We start from the raw sequence: 12,162 nt of genomic DNA on the forward strand, positions 1-12,162 counted from the left end.
TTGCATTTTATTCCAAACTTTTTAATATCCTTTTGTCATCTTCCGAGGGTTTTAATTCTAAATACATAAACAACGAAACAAAGAAACATTATCACAGCTGAGGCTATCATGGTCACTTCCATTGGCAGTCCACATTTATTGACAGCATACTCATTTGGAGAAATCGACACCTACAAGACACAAAATACAACAATGTATCTCTATATATGTATATTATCAAAAAGCTACGAGGCAAATTTTTTTGAAGTAGTAACAAAACCAATGTAATAACGCTAACATAACTAATAATGCTAACTTACCAACATATATTTTGGATCTGGTCTATTTCTCCATGAGAAGGATGGTACAGAATATTCAAGAAAATCAATTTTACCATAATCATGTTTTAATAGGCACCCATGATGTGTATGACCACCAAACACTGCTCTGGGTTTAAGTTTCTTGATCACAAAGTCTGTTCCCTCTTTCGAAAGTGCATCTATTTTCAATCTAAATAATTTATTTCTTTCTGGCAATGGTGGAGCATCGGGCTCTGTGCACACAGAATCGGATACGCGATAGAGTGGAAAATGCTAAAAAAATTCACATCGCATGAATATAATATTTGCAGAACCTGTACAAATATTCTAATAATGCCTGAAAAGTTTATCTTAAAAAAAGTATCTTAGAAACCACTGGTTCCTATCTTAATATATATAAATCTCGTGTCACAATGTTTGTCCTCAATGGACTCCTAAACCACTTAACCGATTGCAATAAAATTCGCACACCATGTGCAGTTCAATCCAACTTGGTTTTCTCTGAAAACGCGGGCGAAGCCGCGGGCGGAAAGCTAGTAGTTTATATATGAGCAACAACTACATAATATAGGGGCTGATTTGTATTAAAAAATATTTGTTTGGCAGTTATCATCTATGTCAACATGAATGAAATGTTTCAAAAGTATGAAAAATTTTCGTTTGGATAACAGCTGAATCAGTGTGGGGCAGCTTGTAATGAAATAAATAAAACATTAAAATATATATACCTGCATAAGTATGGGTCTGGAATAATTATAATGTTCACCATCAAATTCACAAAATCTGTTGTCCTTAGAGCACTTAGAAAGTTTATCTGGAATATAATAGCAACTTTAAATTTCTAATTAGATCCAACAAAGTGGAAAGATAAAAAAATTCCATACTTGATATTAAAGATACTTCATTTCTTGCTTCAACACACATGTTGCATGAATCTCCTTGTAGTGCCATAGAATTAACAAGGACAAAGTGCGAGCCCTTCAATACCAAGTGCTGAACACTTGGAGCATTTAAAAGTTCTATAAACCTTTGCAGTGCTCTTTTCCTTATTCTAAAAATATTATAGAACTTATTCATCATCAAGTAAAGTAGAGAAGTAATCCGATTTTGTGTTAGGCCATTGCCAAAATTTGGGAATCATAAGTTAAATTAAAATAAATGAAAACTATTTCCTTGCAGATCGAAATTATTTTATTTATTTTATTTATTTATTTCATTTGTTTCAGATTAATTTAAATCCATATATTTGTTAGTAAAATGGCCTTAAAAAACTATGTTAGTATTATAATTCTATTTAATATTAAAAACAATCTTATTTTCATTTACAACCTGCTTGAGACATGGATTTTGACCCAATGTCTCAAGACATTGCTGTCCCATCTGTCCACGAAGACAGCTAGGATGCTGCTGGACGATTGCCGGACACGGCGCATCATGGATGCCGCTCTTTTTCGCATGATTGCGTGGAATCCGTCAGTGCGCGCCTCCGCAAACATTCCTGACGCACTGCAGTATCTCGGCAACCCCAGCAACATCCTAAACATATTATTATACTGAACCCGGAGGGTATTGATCGCCCTCTGGGTGTAACTAACCCATAGGCTGCACGTGTAAAAGGATTGGCAAAATGCTTTAAATAGACTCACCTTTACATCGCGAGAGCAGCGTGCAAACCTACGGGCCAGCATGTTACCCCTGACGGCCAGCGCCCTCCTCTCCCTCTCAATGTCGGCGTCATCCACGAGTCCATCCGTGACCCAGTGGCCCAGATACTTGTATTGAGAGACCCTCTGTAATGGTGTATGGTCGAGAAACACCGGCGGTACTGTGTCAACTCTAAAACCACGAGATTGAAACACTAAAAGGTTACTCTTCTTAACATTATATCTGAGCCCGTGGGCCACGGCAAACTCTTCACACTTTTCTAAAAGTTTCCGTAACGCACTGATTGAGGGAGCCAACAAAACCATGTCGTCCGCGTAACTTAAATTGTTGACAAATTTACCGTCAATCGAGCAGCCGACACCAGTTCTATTGAGCCCCCCAATCAGCTCATCCACATAAAGGTTAAAGAGCCGAGGAGACGTCAACCCCCCCTGTCTCACTCCGCACTCCAACCCGTACGGTTCAGAGAACACGTTATTCCACCTCACCGCATTAATCTGGTGGCCATACCAATACTCAAAAAGACCAATTAACTCATCTGGAAGCTCCGTTTTATTCCTTAACTTCTGCCAAAGGAGATCATACGACACCATCTCGAAGGCCTTTGATAGGTCCAGAAAACAGGCATATACGGGGGTTTTCCTCTTTGTGTAGTATTGGACCGTTTGCTTTAGACAAAAAACAGCAGTTTCAGTAGACGAACCGGCTCTAAAGCCAAACTGTGCCTCGTCCAACTTTAGGTGCTTGCATAAATATCTGTCCAGCAAACCGTCCAACACTTTCGCCACTATCGTGGCCAACGAGATGGGTCTATAGTTCGACTTATCCGAAGAGTCGCCTGTTTTATTTTTAAGTATTGGCACGACCACAGTTCTAATACAATCTTTCGGCAAATATGAGTGTCTAATGCATAGTGTGAAAAACATAGCTAAAATTCTCGGCAAATGAGAGCCAGCATTGACCAGATGCTCAACACTGAGACCGTCATATCCAGGGGATTTACCTCTTACCATGTTTTTAATTACCGACGCCACTTCTATCGCCGTGATTTGGACCGGATTACAAACAGACGGATGGTTCTCAGTGCTGGACACCTGCCGCCGCTGGCTTAACGGTTCAACTCTAAAATGATCCCTAAACAAGTTAGCTATGCTCATGGCGTCAGTAGCGTCACCGACACTGAGAGGAATTCCTGCTCTATGGTTCAACTTGTTAGTTTGTTTCCAGAAATTTTTGAAATCCCTTTTAGCGTGTAGCGAGGCCAGAACATCCATTTTCATCATTTGCTCGTTATTTTGGCACCATTTTAGTTTATTCTTAAACTCTTTACGTGATTCAACCATGTTATTGTAGATAGGCCCGGTATTAGGCCGGCCACAGATCAACCATTCCTTAAAGAAAGAACGGGCTTTTCGATGCAGAGGATGCACATGTTTGTTCCAGCCAACCACGCGCTTCCTATGATGACGATGACCAGACGTACAGATATGACTGGCCACCGCGGCTTCTGACATAATACTTATAATATTAGAATACATTTTATCTATAATTATCGTGTGTTGTATATCTTTACACATTTTATCATAACAGTCACTCAATTCAATTGGCAAATTAAAATTCTTAAAGTGCGATTGACATAGGCTGTGGTAATGATTTATTTGGCTACAATTACGATCACCCCACAACACCTTGCTTAGGCTGGATAAATTAACACTAGATACCATCGAGATATATTACTAGAGGGGTTATTCCAAACAAAAACATTGCGCGCGGCCGATGTGGTGGGGTACGTGTGGAACGAGCGAGGCGTGGCTTCAAGTTCAAAGATTAAGCAATGCGTGCAGATGCGACACATTGTGCAATCTGTTTACTCGGTACTATCTGGTGGTACTGATACTAGGGAATTAATAAAACGAGGATTTTATATTAAACTATGTATTTTAATTTCCTTTAAATAATATCAATTTATTAAGCTTTTGTCGTTTTGTGTAGTAATCAATAGTTTTATCAGTTTTTGCTTCATGATGTAATTTAAATGGATACGATGATTCAATGTTGATGGCGTTTACGTATAAGAAACTCACATTTTGAAAAATCTCACGCGAGATTCGAGGATGGGGGAGGGGTTGAATAAATTCTCACGACATCTCACCAGGGGGGGAGGGAGGTGCAGAAAATTTTAAAAAACACCTCACGTAATTTATGGACGCCCCCTTACTCGATCACAATTTTTGTAACTTTACTATAAACGGAACTACATTTAAAAATATACTTTATTTATTGAGTTATAAGGTTGCTTCCATTCTGTTTATTTACATTCTCAAAAACATCAATCGCTGCAGAGGTGGCTTGCGACAAAGGCGGCTTGTGTCAAAGGCCTCGGCGATATCATTTAAGAACATAATATTATGTACTTTAGGCAAACTTGTTATAAGATCTATTTTACTTTCTTATTAGTCCATTTGACAAGGATATTGGGTAAGATACCTATTGGAATAATTTTATTATTATGTATGTACTTATTAAATCCGCGAATAAAAAAAATTTTTAGTCGTGAATATAGAAATTGGGTCGCATTTTTTTAATCCGCGAATAGTAAAAACACGAATAAAGGAAGCGCGATTAAGGAACTTTTACTGTATTAGTTTCTGTGAATGTTGTGTTTTTTTGTAATTGTTGTGCATAATAATTTATAAATCCTATTGGAACAACTATTGATTAGGCTTTTTTTAATAAATAAAAATAGGTAAATAAATAAATATTACTTAATATAACCTACCGTTTTACTTTGCGTAGTCGGGTAAAAGTATAAATATTTAGGTACTACACCACGGTAATCTTTCCTAGTAGATATTGTATATACATAGTTAAAAAAATCCAGTTACATTTTTTTAACAGACTCATCGATAGTGTCACGTCTGTGCTGTTAGTCTATGAAAAATGGCGCGAAACGCAGAACGCGTGGTGATTTTTCGCAAAATGATAACAATATAAGTAAAATGCATGACTTACTCATAATAAGGAAACTTACTGGTGAAAAGTCACTCCTCGGGCTTTGTTTGTATTATGGGAACTGTTAAAACAATATCTAAGCAAACACGAAGGCATTTTGAACAGAGCAATAACACGTGTTGACGCGGCAAGCGGGGGGCACAGTCCGACACAGACTAAAGAGACTTGTGATTCTTACCTCTAGCTCGTGTTAAAGAGAGTGTAGTAGCGATCGCCTCTCTAGTACGTAGTACATTCTATCTCTATGCTAGATACAGGTTGCAGTACATTAATGTTACAATTAATCTCAAGAGGTAGATGATCAGACCATGTGGAATTGTAATGAACATTAACATCAGAAACAGAACGCCAAGCGGCCTCGGTCACAACGCAATGATCGAGCCAACGTGTAGTTCCATGTGCGTCACTAACAAATGTGAACGTGTCAGACATAATACCTAATTTTAAAATATCAGCGCACAGCCATTTTTGATCTTGACAAAATTTCAATAATTCCCTACCAAACAGTGTGTGTGGGTGTGCATTAAAGTCTCCCAAAATAAAAACAGAGGCGATATTTGTACTGTCAATAATAGCACTTATTTCACTTAAGCACTCTGTAAAGTCAGGTAAGTTTTCACTGTTATCAACGGGCATATACACTGAAAACACTAGAAAAGACCTGTCATACACCTGAACACTTATTGCGGCTAGCCGCACACTATTGCACTGAATAACAGACACTGCCTTAAACGCACTTTTACGCCACAATAACCCCACTCCACCGTGAGGCCTTCCTCTTATGATACCAGCCGAGGTATCGACAGCCGACGTTCCCGTAAACCCGTAGTCGCGGTTTATACTCCCCAGGAACTGCAAGTCATGCGGAAATAGCCACGTTTCCTGCAGAGCTAGTATGTCGGCCTGTTGGCATAATTGCCTAATATAATCCACAGAACGTATAGCCGACTTACAGTTAAAAGTAATAAATTTACATTGTAGTTTTGGTGCAATATTGTTGGCCATTTTGGTTCTTATTATATAACTTATCTGTATCATGCAGTCTGCGTCTGAAGTGTACAAAACGACGAAAAGAAATACCTTCAGGCCATAGAGTATTATCCAAAAATAGATCCAGTTTGTGCCTAGGCACAAATACTTTATAAGCATTATATTCCTTTTCCTGTTTCATTTTTATTGCTTCAATGTTTACATCCACTTGCGTTTTATCCTTAATATAGTTTGATATGTCTAAAAGCGACGTAGCCTTATCAACATTATTTATAAATAAAGGAATTTTTATTTCGGCGGCCTTGAATTTACTCTCCGCATTAGTTAAAGCTTTTCCTTTTTGACCAATAAATCTGTATCTATTTTTATTTTTCTTTTGAACAATTGTCCAGTTTGAATCCATATTTACGTTACTTAATCCTTCAGAACGCACAATATCAGCGAACGAAGCTTGCGCATCGCATTGGTTTGAATTCAATAGAATAGCGCGTGATTCACCGACAGCTGTGAGGCCACTCACCTTTGCGTTCCGTCTCAGTGCATGCGTACTCGATAACGGCTGCTCAAGTGAAGAAACCGCGGTGCGGGCCTCCACGCGCCCGGCCGGCGACGACGACGTAATAGGCTTAGGTGCGACCGAGACAGCCTCATTGCAACGTTCTTCCGTGCGTGAGCGAGGTGGTTGCTCCGTGCTCGGGTCGTTTACCTCCTTTGTTTGCGAACACTGCGCTAGCACCGGCTTAGGAGATAGATAACATGAATCATCTGATTCATTATTACACACAATATAAGCACCGCGCTTCCGATTAATATTTTTAAAGCTGTTGTTTAGTAGATGAGTATTAAAACTTTCACTGGCCGATAGACTTTTGATGCATTCCTCTCTTACTTTAGACAGCTGATCATTCGTTACATACGTATTCTTTATATTTATTATATCATTTTGGATTATTAGAATATCCTTTAACAGCCTACTTACGTCTACGTGGTCGAACGTAATTGGTGGCAGTTTATTCAAATTCCGTGCAACAAAAATAGGTAGCTTCTCTGGTTCAACAATCTTGAATATTTCAATCATATCATAAAGATCCTTATCGTTTTTTCCATCCTTGTTTTTGCGCTTGATATTGCGTTTATCCGTACATTTAAACAAAATCTCCTTAGCAATTTCGATATCTTCCTTCGTAAAGGCTGTAGCACATATTCTCGCTAGACTTTCACTGTCCATCACCTCATGCTTATTTTGCACAAAAGTTAATAATTCATTGATAACTAACTTATTTACTAACTCGGAACCATTATTAACTGAGGTCAACGACATCGCGCGCCGATTAGTCCGAACGAGACGAACACCCGAGACAGACTCCTCGAAATTAGATGATGATTGATTCTTTGGATGTGATTTGATGAGAGATATATAAACACAGTTTTGTTTACTCTTAAGAGTTTCTTTTGAAGTTGAAAACTTTGTGGTGAACATAATAATTAATAGATGCCTGAATATTGATATACCTGTTATGAAAGCCTATGTCATGATTACCCATAACAACATGCAATTTTGTATCCTGGGGCACAGGAAATAGTCTATAAAAACGCTCTACATATGCATTAAATTGCTTATCATCAGTCCATTCGCCTTCATCAAAAAGGTCTCCTGTAACAATTGTTTCTTTATAAGTAACTAATTGTATTAAGAGCATAGTAAAATCGAACTAGGTACATATATATTAATAATTACCCAATACAAACACAACATCAGGTTGGTGTGTATTTATAATGGCCGTAAATGCTTGATGCATTTGCCATTCTCTTCTCAACTTATCTAGCCAATGTCCTCTGTAAGGACCCAATAAATGAGTATCTGCTAAAATGAACGCTTTTAAAACTGGCCCAGTAGAGTTTACTAGTTTTGGCCAACTACACTGAAAATATTGTACATTAGGAAATAATATAAAATGATAATATTCAATTGTATTATTAAGTATTTAATGTGGAATTTAGTACTAATATTTAGTTATACCTGAACAACGACTACATAATATATGAGAAACTCACAATAGAGCCCAATACAAAGTAAACCAAAAATGGTAAACAACAGTTTTTTGGTAACACGTCGCATACTTATAATATAGTCATGTTACTTACGAAATGCTTTATGAAAAGAAATGTTAAATATTCTAACTAAATCAAGCTTCCCAGCAACATCAATAAGATTAAAGATAAAATGCGATTAAGCGATAAGGGAAATCTTGTTTGATAACAAGCAATGACAGGTGATGACAATTGACAAGTAAAATGACATATTATGCGGTTACGAAATGCGCCATGAAAGAAGTCCTACGGCGAACATGGGAACTATAATAATAAAGCAACACAGTATTAGATCTGTGGCGTAGACAGAGAATCCAATAGACACCGGCAATGCGTGTCGCAGAAAGAGATAAAAAAGAATACGTCACAATATTTAGGGTTACCATGTGAGGGAAAATTTACCCCGCAATTTGTAAGATACAAATCTCTCAATATCATTATTCACATAACATAAGTGGATAATAATGAGATATCCACATTACATACTTACATGTTTATACTAATATTATAAAGAGAAAATGTTTGTAATTATGTATGTACATATGTATGTATGGTTTTCGGAGCGCAGCTAGTATATAATAAACATATTACTTTTAGATGGGTAATACATATTATGTATATACACATACCTATATATTATATAATCCATACTATATAATATTATAAATGCGAAAGTAACTCTGTCTGTCTGTCTGTTACTCAATCACGCCTAAACTACTAAAACAATTTGCATGAAATTTGGTATGTAGATATTTTGATACCTGAGAAAGGACATAGGCTACCTTTTATTGCGAAATATGTACCACGGGCGAAGCCGGGGTGGACCACTAGTATGTAAAATATATATCATTATCATAATCCCATATAAAAATGTGTATGTAATGATAATGTAGATGAAAACTCGATTGTTCATTATTTTTTATAAAATAAAATAAAAAAAATAAAAGAATGTTTATTTTCGTAAGTATTAACAGATACACACGTTAATTATATTGACCGACCCGCGAACGCGCAAAAAAAACGAAATTTACTTAATAATAATTTATTGTAATAAAAAAATTACATTTAAATTATCTCTAACTTAATTAACTACGTCCCTCCGGTTCAATGTTGGAAGTTGGAACCAAGAGTGTCCATTGTCTTCGGCGGGGCAGCGTCGCGGTGGTGGTGATTGCAGTAATACTTTCTAACCTTCGGTTTTGGTTTCCAATCTGTTCATCCTGTAGCTACAATCCAAATTTGTCGTAAATTATCCGGTTCAGGAAAACTGGAACAAGCCATTGAATATTTCAGATATTTAATTAAATACACACTGCAGAATATATATTATTATTTCCCATAATAGTGGGTAACAATTTGTAGAAAAGTTGGCAACACAAAATTTTTTAGGTTAAAATTTATAATTGTTATTTTTGTGGTTTTTAAACAATGTATTCAAGTCAACAGCACGTGATACACAATTAGTCCAGGAGGAATCGGCGCATGAGTACCGAAAACTATTCCACCTCAATTTTTTTACGTGATCCTCTTCAAATTGCCCTACTGATGATATAAATGCATGTTGCCATGGGGCAACCCGGTGCCATATTGTTTAAACCGAAATTGTTTAAACAATTGCAAGGAATTGTTATTTTTCAACCGGACAAATTTTTTTTATATTTTTTATCGAAATACCAATAAAAAAGGTCCAATTACTTTTCACGATAAAGTTAATATTTTCAAAGATATGAATTTTTTAAGGTTTGAAAAATCTCAAATTTGGGTACTTTCGACCCATGAAAAATATATTTAAAAAAAAAATAATATATAAGTAATATTTTTTTTTCAATTCTCTATACAATAGTTAATAATATTGTTAATAGAGATTTAAGAAAATTTCATTGTTTATATCTGTTTTTTAATTGTTAACTTCGCGCGCTCACAAGTACGCGCCGCTTACCTTTAAGTATCGCCGTCTCTCTCTTACTCATGCGCTGCATCGGCCTCTGTGTCTTGAATCATTATTTATCATTTATCTTAAAAACTATCAACTTTATCAAGATTTCTAAAGAGAGCAATCTTATTAATAATTAAATTGTCTACAATTTGTTTCTTATATATTTTTTTCTGAAATCAATTTTTTTAAAGTTATTTAAGCATAAATTGAAACATGTAATTAAAATTACTTTTTTGTCAGTTTATATTACTTTTTTGTTATTATCATAAGTAATTTTTGCATTTATCTCAACAATAATAAGATATAATAGTATTTGAACATTTTTTGAAATCACAATTATTTATAAATAATAAAATTATATTGGGTACGCACTTGGATGTTTAGAAAAAACATTCAAATAAATTGAAAAAAAATAAAATAAAAACTAATTTTATAAATATATATCATGGTGTGTGTATGATTGTGTCTAAGTAAGAAAAAGATTCTTTTCTTTGTTTTTTATTTTCTCAAGGTTACTCTTTGTATTAAACCGCAAGATGTTTGTTTGTTCTTGTGACAAAATTATTGATTATATATAACATTTAAAATAAAAATACAAGTTAGTGCATGTCGATTCTCAACTGATCATTCTTTTGTTTTTTATTCATCGTTATTCAGTCTTTTTTATTTCGTTCAAGACTTAAGATTGTTAAATGTTGTTGCACCTATTACAGTGATTTCGTGTGTTATTAACATTTTTAGATGGATATATTTTTAGTTTTTGTGATTTTTCGTTACAATAAATGTGAGTGTCATGTCGTTTTTAGTTGTTCCCAAGAAAAGAAAATATTCTGATGATACCTTACCATGTATTTTTTGTGAAATTGCTGACAATGTAGTGAAAAATCCGAAGCCTGATACATATATAATTGTACAACGTGCAGCTTATCGACGAAAAGATGAGGCCGCTATCCGATTTGAAAATTTGTTTAATTCTTCTCTTGACAAACAAACATTTTCGTGGCATAGAACTTGTTATGCAAGTTACACAAGTGAAGAAAAAATTAGGCGAAGAGAAATACAACTACATAAACAAGATGAAAATCTTCCGGAAGTCCAGTTAACGGAACCCTCAACTTCAAGTACAATTTATACTCCTCGTCGGTCCACCAGAAATCCAAAAAAGAACGGCAGCGATCTGTGCATAATATGTGGCCAGTTAAAAAAAAATAAGGTAAAAACGACGTATGTACTATCTGATCATGATGCAGCTGAAAAATTCTTAACTGTTGCACGCCTAAAAATGGATGATGTATTTAAAAAAATATGTACATTTGATTCGGTTGACTGTCTTCTCGCTCAGCGAGTTAAGTATCATAAATTTTGTTATAAAAGCTATTTATATGTTCCTGAAAACTCAAATAATAAAGGTGGCCGACCAAGTGCCAAGATTCCTGATGATATTATTAATAAAGCATTTGAAGATTTATTGAAAGAAATTGAAATCCCTTTATGCAACTCGACGGCTTACGAATTAAGTTTCTTAACTAAACGTCTCAACAGCTATATCGAGAATCAAGAATTATCTGCTACCAACGAAATAACTAAAGATCTCTTAATTAAAAAATATGGAGAAAAAATTTTATTTTCTCATCCAGTAGATAAATCTAAATCGGCAGTCGTCATTATGGTTAATATACCTTTAGAACTATTAGCTGAAAAAATTCGAGAATCGAGTGATTCCAGAAAAATAATTCGTCTATGTGCTGAACAATTAAAAAACGAAGTTATTTCTAACATTGATGTTAATACTTCAGGATATATTTGCGATGAAAACGTCATTGATAAAAGTTTGGAAAATATTGAAATACCACCGACATGGCTTTATTTCTTTCAAATATTATTAACTAATAAAAAATCTTTTTCTGACACAAAATTAAGACGTGCTAAAGTTTTATTTACAGATATTTGTTACGTTATGAAAGGAGTGCATAGTTCAAAACATATAGCTCTCGCTCAAACAATTCATCATTTAACTCGATCAAAACATATCATAAACATATTATTTAAACTAGGACACTGTGTAAGCTACACAGATTTATTAGATTTAGATGAATTGTTGATTAAAAAAATTATCTATGAACAAGATTGTAATGCTGTAAGAAGGCCTACTAACATTGTGAATGATTC

General features: G+C 35.1%; 1 protein-coding gene across 1 annotated transcript; it reads right to left on the reverse strand.

The window, feature by feature from the left end:
• Positions 1–5: 5 nt before the first annotated feature.
• On the reverse strand, positions 6–8,279 carry LOC149487823 (metallophosphoesterase 1-like). The gene is made up of 7 exons (XM_089696534.1): positions 7,987–8,279; positions 7,705–7,888; positions 7,479–7,620; positions 1,184–1,350; positions 1,028–1,113; positions 300–572; positions 6–170 (listed from the first exon to the last, which is right to left on the reverse strand). The coding sequence occupies exons 1-7, from the start codon at positions 8,083–8,085 to the stop codon at positions 36–38; spliced, it is 1,086 nt and encodes a 361-aa protein (XP_089552660.1). The 5' UTR covers positions 8,086–8,279; the 3' UTR covers positions 6–35.
• Positions 8,280–12,162: the final 3,883 nt, after the last annotated feature.

Source organism: Colias philodice, chromosome 6 (genome assembly GCF_061535455.1).
Source record: "Colias philodice isolate Cphi_HAF_F1 chromosome 6, ilColPhil1 Martin Lab GWU primary, whole genome shotgun sequence".
Taxonomy (NCBI): domain Eukaryota; kingdom Metazoa; phylum Arthropoda; class Insecta; order Lepidoptera; family Pieridae; genus Colias; species Colias philodice.